The 13,709-nt window shown below is 38.2% G+C and overlaps 2 protein-coding genes across 3 annotated transcripts in view; both read right to left on the bottom strand.

Annotated features, from left to right (window-relative positions):
* The window catches only part of LOC148153410 (uncharacterized), a 440,640-nt gene that overhangs the window by 191,728 nt on the left and 235,203 nt on the right, over positions 1–13,709 (bottom strand). The gene's annotated exons all lie outside the window — the stretch shown is intronic.
* The window catches only part of lmbr1 (limb development membrane protein 1), a 40,683-nt gene continuing 27,404 nt past the window's right edge, over positions 431–13,709 (bottom strand). For both annotated transcript variants that reach the window (XM_088001600.1, XM_014998701.2), the window contains 5 exons: positions 11,733–11,806; positions 11,410–11,500; positions 10,765–10,831; positions 4,137–4,298; positions 431–3,053 (listed from right to left, as the gene is read on the bottom strand). In XM_088001600.1, coding sequence (XP_087857726.1) covers positions 2,968–3,053; positions 4,137–4,298; positions 10,765–10,831; positions 11,410–11,500; positions 11,733–11,806 — 480 coding nt within the window. In that variant the 3' untranslated portion in view covers positions 431–2,967. The remainder of the gene's footprint in view (positions 3,054–4,136; positions 4,299–10,764; positions 10,832–11,409; positions 11,501–11,732; positions 11,807–13,709) is intronic.

The raw sequence follows: 13,709 nt of genomic DNA on the forward strand, positions 1-13,709 counted from the left end.
ACCACAAAGGCTTTTTAGAGAACATTTTGGACAAGGTTTGTCACAATGTAGTATGAGGAATATACTACCTACATGGAACACACCAAGTTTGACAAAAAAGCAACAAAAAAACAAAACAAAAACTAAGAGTTCATATCAATCGGATGCAAACCATCAACATCCATATTGCTCAGATTTTTTAGGTTTGATCGGCAGTCTTAATTTTATATATTTTACAAGAGTTGACTTGCTCAAACAGGGACAAGAGCCACAATTAATTGAAACGGAGTAATACAAAGTATTCACAGAGTGATATTTATTCAAATTAAACATAATTTGAGAATTTTCAATTATCTCCTTAATTCATCAAAATATTTTACCAAGTGAACTAAATAATGTAAAAACATGATGTCCACCCAAGGTCACATAGAACTCAGACACCCAGACAAAATAAAAGCAAGTAAACATTTTCCTTTTATTTGCAAACACACAAACAACAAAAATACCATTTATCAAACTGAAAAATCGTAAAAAATACATTCACAAAACACGTACCAAAATTTACATGCAGAGATTAACAGACGGATGGATAGAAATAAAAGTTACACCTGCAGCACGGAACGACTTGACACCTTCATTCAAACACAGACAATATGGACTGGAAAACCAAAAAAAATCACTTAAAATGAAAAGTGGTCCAATATTTATATGTGAAGTTTTATTTTTCCCCCCAACAATTACCAAAAAGTCCACATTTTAAGCTAATGGAACTTTTATTTTATTTCAATACTTCACTAAATTTCAGCTTGCGCATAAGAAAAGAGGAAAATCTTTACTTTGACTCATTCATCTGCCTCTCTCACAAGGAAAACTGTTTAAATCTTAAATTCACATCACTTTTTATCTTCAGAATTCACATCTTCACATCATTCTAAAACCAATAAAATACAAACAAAAACAAAATATATCTGGCAGAACAGAAAGTTATTTGTTTTTCATTATTGGGAAATATTACTGGATGCCCTTTGTCATATTTTTGCGTACTGTATGACATTGCCAGTGTATAAAAAAAATAGCGCTGTACATTTTCTTTTGTTCAAGTCTTGAATGCATTTATAACTTCAGATTTCTATTTGTCATGACAAAGAAAAACAATGCCACGAAAGTGCTCAAAAATGAAGCTCCTTCCTAAACACTAATAGTGGGAAAAAAAAAAAAATGTAACGTATAGCTGGCTTTGAAGCAGAAACTCAGTGGCAGATAGGATCACAGTGCGGCTGTGCCAAGAAATCAATTACCATCACATTACGCCTACAAGATGTTTTGTCATAAGGCATTCGAGGTGATTGTGAAGACAAAGAAAATCACAGTTTAGAAGATTACGCAGCAATGCAACAAAATGTAGAGGGACGCCTGAGTTACCAAGTCTTTCTCTTGGCTACAAAGCTGGCTGGCTTGTGGTGCTCCGTGAACTCATAGAACAAAGTGTGTGTGATTTACAGATGTTGGTCCTGTAGCAAAACCTTCTTTCACTTGCACTTCTTTATTGTCTTTAAATTATATTTCACTACAAACAAATTGTGGACAGCCCCTCTAAATTACTGGTAAATCAAATTGTTCACTTCCACAATCTTCTAAGGGAGCCAAATGCAAATCCATCTGTGTTCATTGGCTATCTACCATCCTTAGCTCTGCAGAGGGTGAGGTCAATGCAAACAGATACATCTGTGCAGCAATATTCCAAGCCTACCATGTCTGAATTTCATAACACATATGATTAAAATAATATCAAAGATGCTTTCTGTAAAACCTTCAGCGGGCTCAGTGAAAACTGATTATTTACATCCAAACATTGGAATAAAATCTGAAACAAATTATTATATACATGTAAGTACAACATTTACAAAACAGTTTCCTGTGCGTGCCTGTTTTTTTTTTTTTTTTTTTTGAAAGAGCAAAAATAATTATGCAAGATGTGCATCAATAAAAAAATATTAAAAGTAAGACAAAACTACAGATTCCCTTCAGATGAACTAGAGTTTTCCAATCAGTGAGATTTGGCTTGGTTAAAAACAGCCAATTTTTGATTGGCTTAAATCAAATCAGGAGCACCTTAAAAAAACAAAACAAAAAAAAAACAGTGTCCTCCTTCATACAAACTGACATCATCAAAAAGTTAAAGCCCACTTGCATAAAGCCAGAGAAAAACACATATGACAGCAAAATTACAACAAGATAAGACTTTCAGACCTGACAGGTGCAATGCATAAAATGCAGCCCACAATACGGTGCAGAATTCTGCACTGGCTCTGTTCAGTGGGAATAAAATACAAGTTACCATGTTTCAAAAAGCAGTTTTGTCAGTTTTTTTCTTATTTTGAGTTTAAAGAAGAAAAAGAAAAATTGAGATCCTCTCATGTTTGCAACACTAATAAAAAAACAACCAACCAACCAAAAAAAACAAACAAAAAAAACATTTATTCTGAGTTTCTCACCAACATTAATAAAAAAAAAATAATAATTTAAATACCTTTGTAAATGAATGGTTGGTTTCTACTTCAGCCACTGATTTAAGACTTTGATACAGAAACGGAACCAAGCAGAAACTGCTTTTATCTAGTGCAAAGGTAGGAGTTGCAAAAGGAAGTAAGGTGACGACGACGGGTGCAAGAATGCCCCAGAAGCAAGAGATGGGTAGTTTAAAGTCACAGTCGAGGTTAGCATCAAGGTCAGTCCATTGATGCCAGTCTTTTTCACTCCTCTGTGTCCGCCTGGCTCTGTCCCAGCTTCCATCAGAGACGCAGAGGATGGAATGTCACGAAGCTAAATTGCTCTCAGCCTCCATTTGCAGCAACAGTCAGACACTGCCGGGGTTTATTAAGTTCCTTCCTATCCTTTTCACCTTTCAACACTCAGACAGTACTGTTGAAATCTCCCTGTGGCTCTGCTAGCATGTGTGTGTGCGTGCGTGCTGATCCATCGTCCCTTTCACAGAGTTTTCTGATGCCCATTGGCCGAGAGCTTCCCAGATTCGGGGTCTGCGGGGCTGTTTGACAGTTGCAATTTATCCAGACCTGGGCGGTGGAAGATAAGGCAGAGAAATCTCATTAAAAAGCCTCAGACTTTCATTTAGGCAGAGGTATTGATGTTCTTTTCTCTCCTCAGTGCCTCTATCTGACATTTTCTAACCCCATTCCATCCTATGTATCAAACATTCAGGGATAGTCACACCAAGTCTTTAAATGCAGCTCACTGCTATTTTAGTTTTAATTTTTTGGTTTCTTTCTAGGTCATTTAATCTGAAAAATAAATAAAAGCACAAGTGCATCTCAGTAAATTGGAAAAATCACCTAAAACTTTATTTATTTCAGCAATTTTAGTTGATAAGTAAAACTTTTAGCTTATTGCTAATACGCAATTCAGATTCTCAGAAAAATGTAAATTAAATAAGGCCAGCAAAACATTTTTATTACAGAAATGTCATGTATGTCTATGTACTGCAGAATATATACATTCCATAGTCGGTTGTGGCTCCTTTTGCATTAATTACTGGATCACAGTGCAGTCAGTCCTCAATGGCTAATTTCCTGCACGTCCTAAGATTTCAAAGCAACTGTGGCTACATTCACTGATTGTGCACCTTGTTCTACCACACATTCGTCCTTCCACTTAATGTTCCGTGAACATGGTTGGACACACCACTCCGAAAGCCAGCTTATTTAGCAGTGACTTTTGCTGTCTTATCTTGTTTGTGGAGGGCGTCATAAACAAATTATAAATCAGCTGGACAACTGAGAAGTCGGCAGTCTTTCCCATAATTATGTAGACCATTTTGCATTTTAAAAATTAATTTTATCTATTATGTAATATTATGAGAAATTGAATGTTGGGTTTTGATAAGCTGTAAGCCATAATTATAAAAAATTTACAGAAATTAACCCCTGAAATGTATTCTTCTGTGAGGAATCTACATTAAATGAGTTTTTATATATATATATATATATATATATATATATATATATATATATATATATATTTTTTTTTTTTTTTTTTCCCTTACTGAAATAAATCAACTTTTCATTTATTATCTACTATAATGCACCTGTGGATTGTCAATGTTCCAGAAGAAAATAAGATTAGGCTTAAGAGACATTTACCTAGGGCCTTCAGGAGTTCTTCTCGCACTGCCGAGGTGAATTTTCTCACAAGACAAAGAGTTGTCACAACAGCAAAAAGCAAGTTGTATGAGAGGACGATGTAGAAGTTTCCCAGCCAATTAAATCTCCCAAAGTCCCCCAAGAGATCAAACCTAGTGATACCTGTGAAGGACAAACAGAACTGTCAAATAGTTTTCCCCCCCCATAGTGTTCAAAAGACAAAATCCACAAAGGGAATGCATACAACTTATTTTGTCAATGCCAGTTTTGAAAAGTGAGGTTCTGTGTTCATAAGCAGGATTTTTTTTTCCTTATTGGTGAAAAGCACTGAGGCTTCTGGAAAATGCAGCCATATCTTTTCTCCCTGAAGTCCGACAGATCTTTCTGCAGGAGCTTATCTCTTTCAACAAGTGAAAACACTCATTCTGAAAGACAGAATCACATACAAAAACTATTTTTTTTGTCTCTACAATCTTGTGTATGGCAAGTGATTTGTAACATTTATTTTTTCCCCTTTGTAAAACATTTTTTAAAAATCCTTTTTAATCCTCTCTGCTTACACATTAAAACATGTAAAACTTTAATAACTTCATTTTTTTTTTTAACCTTCAAGATATGCAAACAGATTTCAAATACATTCATGATACAAAATACATTTTGGAAGTCATGGGCTTTTTCACCATATCAAAGTAAATTGAGGGTTTCAAAAGTTAGTTTTAGAAGTGCTACAGTTTTTCCTCGTAGCTTTCCAACTGTTTAAAGTTTGTCTGATGAGATGCCAGGAAAAAGTATCAGAGTACTGAAAACACACTACTAGTTCCTCACTAACATGACATAATAACTGTTTGCAAATACTATTGGTCGCAAAAATAAAAGGAAAAAAAAAAAGAAATGTCACAAATCACTTGCTATTAAGCTGCAGCTCCAAGAGATAATTGTGGGCAGTAAAGTCTTTCTGCATATTACTGGATACCATTTCAAAAGAGATAGGCCACCAAATATTATCTCCAAGTAAGTTTGTGTTTTTGCACATATGAATACAGTAAGGACTGCTATAATTGTAATCATTTTTAGAATTATTTTAACTTCAGTGCATCATCCAGAGCAGCTTTGTTTTGCCATAAGGCAACACAATATTGGGCTGCATTCACACTGCAGCCTGCAGTGACTCAATTCTGATTTTTTTTGACGTAATGCGACCTGTATCTGATCTTTTCATGACAGTTTGAACAGCACAGGTCGGATTCTTTTCGAATGCGACCCATATCTGACACGTATCCAATTCAAACCTCCTAACGTCCATCCATCCATCCATCCATCCATTTTCTTCCACTTATCCGGGGTCGGGTCACGGGGGCAGAAGCTTCAGAAGGGAGGCCCAGACTTCCCTTTCCCCAGCCACTTCTTCAAGCTCCTCCGGGGGAACCCCAAGGCGTTCCCAGGCCAGCCGAGAGACATAGTCCCTCCAGCGTGTCCTGGGTCTTCCCCGGGGCCTCCTCCCGGTGGGACGTGCCTGGAACAGCTCACCAGGGAGGCGTCCAGGAGGCATTCTGACCAGATGCCTGAGCCACCTCAACTGGCTCCTCTCAACGTGGAGGAGCAGCGGCTCTACTCTGAGTCCCTCCCGGATGACCGAGCTTCTCACCCTATCTCTAAGGGAGAGCCCAGCCACCCTGCGGAGGAAACCCATTTTGGCCGCTTGTATCCGGGACCTCGTTCTTTCGGTCATGACCCAAAGCTCATGACCATAGATGAGGGTAGGAACGTAGATCGACCGGTAAATCGAGAGCTTCGCTTTTTGACTCGGGTCTCTCTTCACCACGACGGACCGGTACAGCGCCCGCTTCACAGCAGACGCTGCACCAATCCGCCTGTCGATCTCCCGCTCCCTTCTTCCCTCATTCGTGAACAAGATCCCCAGATACTTAAACTCCTCCACTTGAGGCAGGACGACCCCCCTGACCCAGAGAAGGCACTCTACCCTTTTCCGGCTAACCTAACGTCCAGGTCGCATTCATCCGAACTGAACGTCACTGATTCTCAACAAATCTCACTATTCTGCGTCCTGATACGTGCAAGTGGGAAGAAAAATAACAACCATGACGGACTATATGAGGATTAAGTTGTCAATATGCAGCTCCGGTTGGACAACAACTTCAAATATGTAAGCTATGTTCCACCGTTAGCAACCATGTTTACTTCAGCAAACAATGAGCACTTCTTCTTTTTATGGAAGTTGGCAGAACAATGAGAACCCTGACGCCATTGCGCCCTCTACTGCGCATGTGGGACACTTTCAGGTCGTTTGCCTGTTCACACTGCAGAACGCATGCAGGTCGCATGTTTGGCAGTGTGAATGGCCACGGCAAATAAATCCGATCTGAGAAAAAAATCGGAATTGTGTCACTTCAGGCTGCAGTGTGAACGCAGCCTTGGTTTATGGGTGCAAAGTGCCCACTGTTTTATATGTGCAAGCAGCTTAACTGTAAACTGTAAAACAGGATAATATATGCACTTGAAAACTACTATAAATTTTTGTAATTATTTAAGTCCGTGCAGTAGAATCAAATAAATTTGAAACTTATTTTAGCAGCAGTTGTGATGATTGTTTCAACTGTTTGGTCATTTAAAAAAAAAAAATGACCAAACATTTTTACACAAAAAAAACTTTGTGTAAATACAGTTACCTAGTGGTAAACCTATTTTTTTAATTTTATTGTTTTTATGCTGCCATGTAAAGCCTGGATATACACATGGCAGCATGTTTGGCAACGGTCAAAAATAGATGAGTTAAAGGCTTTTACATCTTGGCGCTTCGGGAGGTAGAAATTACTCCGCAATTAATTAAAGGTGGTTTGCAGCTTAAACTGTCCTCTAGTAATAAATAAATGTACAGTTAGTCTTGCAGGTCCCGTTTAGATCCAACATGAATGTTAAATCTTCTGGTTGAGTTGATCATGTCAAATTTCTACTGCAGCCATCATTGTTGCTTTTCCTCCCAGCCTGTTTATCTTTATGTTGCCGACTCTCGTTTGTGTGTAGTTGAACAACGAAATCTTGTCAGTTAGGATTTACAACGTATTTTAAAAGATACTTATGCTGTCAATTGGATGATAAAATATAGTTTTATTTAATATGATAAATTGATCAAGCAAATCACCAGTTCAAATCTGCGTTTTATAACACTTTCATATCTGATCTCGTCTATAATTTGTATGCAGGAATCATATTCTGACGTGTCAGACCAAAGAAGCCGCAGTCTCTGGGCACTACTTCTCCTGTAACATCTTCACAATCTCTGTCGTCAGTTAGATTGAGCTATCGATTCAGTGTCTGCAGAGATGTATTTGCAGCCGCAGTAAGCAGTTTGGCAGGCATCGCAGACCTTTAACAAAATTGCCCATGAAGAGGCAGGGAGAAAAATGACGGAGACCTCAGTCGATGCAGCTAGCCACTGTGGTCTGGCCAAATTTGTTTCTAATACCAAAGGTTCTGATCCTGGTTTGGTAATTTGAGAAAATCTAATTAAGAGTTTTAAAAAATTGATTTTTAAAATGACCAAAGCATATCTGTAGTGGAGAGTTGCAGACATCTATCTGCATGCTGCTGGTTACACATCCAAAAGGCATTCATCTGTTTGATCGGGATCGGTCTTTACTGAAACACTTTAGGACTAATCAGCTGCTTGTACATGTTAACAAATATGAAACCTCTGCCAAAAAATATCCCCATTTTCTTTTTCTTAAGCATTTCTTCATCTTAGGAAGGATCTCAAGAGTTAGCTCTGGTCCTCACCAAAGCACAGGTGTTACGGCCCTGGGCCTTGTAGGCTGGGCTGCAGGTGTCTTGTTGTCTGTCTTTGTGCTCCTCCCTTTTACGGGTGCTGCTGATTTGCTAATTTGGAGCATAGAGTACTTGAACCTGGCTGTCTCCGTCTTCTGTGTGGCCTTCAGTGTCCACTCTGCCGCTTGACGCTTGTGGTGTTTTGTTGCCAGGCCTCAGCTCCCCTTCTTTTTGCACTTTTGAGTTTGTCTTTGTTTTGGTACTTCAACACTTCCGTATGCACTCATACAACACATCCAAGCATTTGCATTACACCACTGATACTGATATCCACAATCCATTGTTGTTTTTGTTAATAAATATTCATTTTTCTACACTTTAACCCCTGCATGGTCTCCCGTTTTTGTTATGACCTTGAGCCAGTCGTAACAACAGGCTAGTAAGAAATTTTTATTCTATGGTCAGTTTTAAATAAAAGAAGCACTGTTGCAGTTTTTAAACAAAAAATTAAAATTCAATGCATAACGTAATTAGCCTTGGGAAGAAAAACAACATTTGAACAACAACAAAAATCATTATATTTTATGTCTTAACACACCACATTTTCCATACTAAGTCTTAAATCATGTTTAGGTTCATCTTAATTTTTTTTATCCACTTTTTGCTTCCTTCATTTGTTTGTTTCCACAGAAATGAGCCAGTAACATTCAAATGCTCCGTAACTAGCGGTTCTGGTAAACACATGTGGACGTTCTTCCACAAAAACTACAAGCCCCATGCAGCAAAATAGCAAAACACACAGCCTGTTGGATTTTATCCTGTGAACCTGCAACACCAAAACCTTACTTATTGCACATTTATTTAAAAAAAAAAAGATTTAAACATTCATGTTACTTTATCTACTACAATCTTCATCATGGAAAAGTCTATCTTTAAAGCAGTTTGGCTTATAAAACAACCTCAAGAAGCGGTAAAAAACTTATGGCTTTTCATTGAAAGGGGTTTAAACTGTAGGAACAATTTGGCAGATAACTGGAGAGATTTTGAATCATTTATTGGTAACTTTGGTATAAGATTTAAACTCTAGATTCAGGGTGGTAGATTACCGTGTTATCTGAAACCATATTAGAAAATTTGTATATTGATCCACCTTGTTTAAGGACTTCTCAAATCTCCATAGCAACCCTGACTACAGACAATAAGACACAGCAAGTCTCTGAGTCAACCTTATTAAAGTTCAATAGGTTCATAACCCAACCACTCTGCATCCTGGGAACTGGTTATAATATGCATCTGATGTAACTCATCTGTCACTCCACTAAAAAGATGACATATATTCTGCAAGGCTTTGTACTGTGATACACTTGTTTCCCCCCCACTGGAAAGTACACAAAAAACACCTCATAAACACACAAAACTTTTTTTTTTCCTTCTCTCCTAAGATCTCACTTTGTCACACTCAACTCTCAATGAGTTATTTTTTTTTTTATCTTTCAGTGGGAGGCCTTTTTTCCTTTTCAGCTCAGTCTCATGCATCTATTCCTTTCATTTATTCAGCGTCACAAAGCAGAACCTGTTGATATTTTGTAAAGCTCCCAGTGACTCACTGTATGCTTGCTCCATCCCATTCTGCAGCCGGCCACACAACACACACACAGAATAGGGCTATTTAAACAGCTGGGCTCTGCATGTTTATTACTGCCATTATGATGGTGCCACTCCTGGCATTTCTAGCCGTTCTAACAGCACTCTGTTCTACTGTCGCTATAGAAAGTTTCAGTAAATTCAGCCTAAATGACCTCATGTTGATGGTTCATCTGCAAGTGTTTGTTTTTGAGCCATATTAACAGAGTCTTGAAAGAGCAGTCATAACACTTGAACCTTTTCATATTTTGCTTTGCCTCAAACCTTAATGTATTTTAATGGGGAGAGGAAGGAAAAAATAGTGGCAGCATCATGCTATGGGGATGCTTTGCTTTCGTAGGTGCAGAAAAGCTACTAAATTGATAGTAAGATGGACAGAGTTAAAACAAAGGGCAGTCCTATTAGAAAACTTGTGAGAGGATGTAGTTAGAGGTCTATCTTGCAGGGGCACAATGAGACAAAACCAACAGGCAGAGGCATGATGGAATGATTTAGTTCAAAGTATATTATTGTTTTAGAGCGGTCCAGTTGATGTCCAGAACTAAATTCAACTGAGAATCTGTAATAATGCCCAATAATGCTCAAAAATAAACTTAGTGTGCACTAATTAAAAGGATAAAGTAGGTATAGATTTGTAGGAAACGGGTGTGCAAATTATTGTACATCAAAACATCTCCAATAAATGGATATTTTGGACGTGAACCTTTTCCTCTTTTGTTTTCTTGTGCTGGTGGATCAAATTTCTACCACTCAAATTCAAGTTGGTGGTTGCACAGAAGCAGTCCAGGGGCCACAAATGGCCCACCGGCCACACTTTGGACATCCCTGCTTCAACCCATTATATCCCAACAAAATAAATTTCAGTTTGTGATTGGAGTATGACAATAATGTTATGCCGCATTTTATTCTTTGAAGTTATATCATTAGGAATCATCTCAAAACTTAAATTTCCCTTTAAAACTCAAATCTACACATCAGCAGCTGTAAAATTATTTATTTAACTTCTTCACAGGAAAAGATGGAACGCTCATGCATGTGGTTCATTTATTGAGGTTAAATCATGCCAAAGACAGATAAACCAAACAAGTTTAAATATGTGTAGTCAATCCCGTTAGGCTGTTTTGTCTCATTTCTGGTTGAAAAGTCAAGGAAACTGCTGATTTACAAAAATGATTCTAATTCAAGCAGGCAATAAACTTACCAAGAGTTCTGGACATCACTGGTAGAGCTGAGCTCAGGACCAAGATGGACACACAGCAGCCGATAATCTAAAAATATGATAAAATGGTCCCATTTTAGTTTCCAGGTCGCTCAAGCACATAATGTACACTTTATATGTGGAGGAAGGAAAGCACCTGATAGTTCCAGTGCTGATATGCCCACACACATACACACCACTTGATGTTAAATTGGTTCCACATATTAGACAATTAGTACCTCTGAAGTTGCTCATTACCAGGTTCCCTCTATTGTCCTTTCAAGCCCTTTCACTGAAGCGTCATGGCTAGTTAACAAGCTGCACCACTTCCAAACTCATTACCAAGTGAAAAGGTGCCCCTATAGGCTGAACAGAGCACACATCCTCAACCCCCTACAAACCCCAGCCTCCCCTCTGATGTATAAGAAAGGAGCTTGCACTTTGTCAGTGTTTACGCAACCCACAAACAAATATTGGACAGATCGACGAAAGCTGTTGTGAAGCTTTGAAGGGTAGGAATTCAGGGGAAAAGGAGGTAGAGGACAAAAAAAAAAAGGAACAGATGAAACTCCAGGAGTCCCCAAACACATCATCAGTACCTCTGGAGTAATTTCAACACCTTTGCCCTCCACTTGAGCCCATCTTTACCGTTGTCATGGTTGTGTCATCCTTCCTGGGAGTGAGTCCCTCAAAGACACGCAGGCTGTAGAATCCGACGACGGAAGACACCATCAAGTAGCTGTTCAGCAAATCAATCAAGGAACTGAAAACGCTTTGCTGCAAAGAAGCTTTATTGAGTCTTTTATATGTGTGCCTGGATTGCTCCTTTTCAACTATCATAAAAGGTGATGAAACAACACAACATGTTCCCGGAAGGCGTTTGGCTGAGCTATGCCCTAAGTAAACAAGGCAGCTGTTGCTCTTGGTCATGGAGCATATGACAAACAAAGGGGAGGTCACTTGAAGGATACAACATGAGGATGATCTCCACCACCGCCTGAATCACGCCAAATGTGGACAAAGACGTGTTCCCAATGCCTCGCTCCTGGACGACAGAGAGACAAAGAAAAAATGCACAGTTAGCTCTCGTCGCATAGAGCACCCCTTTAAACGCATCCAAAATGAAACAAAAGGTTTACGATAACTCTAGTTTATTGGGAGGAAAATACTGAATTACAGAAATCTTGCAAAGTTGGTACGTGTTGCTCAACGAGTTTTCCTAGAGAATCAGAATAAAAGCCCGCTAAATAATGAATAGAAGAAGATGAAAGAGGCTCCTAGAATATATGAACAGGTGTTCAAACAAAAAACACCTTATTGCTTATGGTAAGAAGCGTAGACAGGCTGAAAGCATGCCAAAAACATAAAAACAACAAAACAAATACTTAAGCAAATAGACTACACGTCCCTCCCCCTCAACCCCCGACCTTCCCTCCACCTCAAAGATCTTTGGAAATCAGAGCAAGACAAACATCTACATATTCTGAACATTCCAAGCAGCTGTTTTGTTATATGATTAATATTTGCTTTTGTCAAGTCTTGGCACAAGAACTGACCTTTCAAAGTGAATTATATGCAGCAACTTAATTACTTTATTGAACTAAACTGTTTAAAACTCAGAGTCAAGCTTTGCAAATCTGAAATTAAAGCACCTACATTAAAAAGAAAAAAAGCAAACGTGGTCGTCTTTGCTGATCCAGAAAAACATTAAACATTTTATATCAATTTATTCTGGTTTTTATGGGATTTCACTGAAAAATGCTACTGAAGAAAGAAAGAAAGAAAGAAAGAAAAAAAAAACCCAGTCTGGCACGTTGTTTCATGCCTCTTAATGCAACTGTCATCTTTAGGAGCTTACTGCAAAGCCATGCTGCAGAGTTCTTACTCTATTACACGGATAATTTAGTAGAGCTGATGTCATTTATTATAGCAGGAATGGCGAGCATGCATTTGGTTATGTGTGCCCTCAATATGCACGAATATAAAAAACTCACAGAAGCTAGCTTTAGATAAGAATTGTCAGGTCTTACTACAACTAAGCCTGTTTGTAGGAGGAGTGCTGTACATCTTTGACTAACTCTTACAAAATAATTTAAAGAAGAAGGTATGCCCACAACAATAAAATCATTAACAGGTGAAATGAATCATTTGTTTAGATGGCGTATCTCAGACTAGTTTCTAAACATGTCTCAAACAATAAAGCTGCAAAAGCTGCTTTAAAATGGCAGACATGTTGACACAATCACAACTGGACAGGTGTAATTACCCAAATTCACACCTGGGATTTCTCAATTAGGATCACAATAATCACACCATACATTAAAAATATAACCATTATTACACAGTCAAATGTCAGATCAGTAACCGAGGGAGTGTATACTTTTAGTAGTTTGTATTGCTATTGTACTGTGATGTCATTCCCAGTTTCACCCGACTCAACTGATACAACTCAGTGTGAATCCTGCCTCTGAGGGTAAAAACACCACAACACACACAGTAGGCCCATAATAAACAGCAGCTTTATGGCCTGTGCTGTAATCCACATGCTGTGTGCAGGCTGTAACCCACCACAAGATGCTTGGGAGCTGCACGTGTATTTATTAATGAGTTTATACACTAATATCCAGAAAGCGTGCTGCAAAAAGCCAGGTTTTATATCACAGTGGGCAGGTTGTTTGGATTTTAGATTGTGTCACAATAATTACAGCATTTGAAATGAATTGAACAGCTTGTTATTTTTTTATTTTATTTACCACATCCATTTAAAAATATACAGATTTTTAATACTACTTGTACGGAAATTGCCACAAACCTGAAGGGTAAGTGTCCATCTTACTAGAATACAACATTTTTGCGACAGCTAGCAACAGAAAGGACCTGCAGTAACAACTTTACTAGTCCCTCTCAGAGTTTGTTCATAAAGTCATTAAATGCTGCTCTCTTTAATG

The sequence above is a fragment of the Poecilia mexicana genome, unplaced genomic scaffold (assembly GCF_051168715.1).
Source record: "Poecilia mexicana isolate PSO_F unplaced genomic scaffold, ASM5116871v1 scaffold_20, whole genome shotgun sequence".
In the NCBI taxonomy this organism is placed as follows: Eukaryota; Metazoa; Chordata; class Actinopteri; order Cyprinodontiformes; family Poeciliidae; genus Poecilia; species Poecilia mexicana.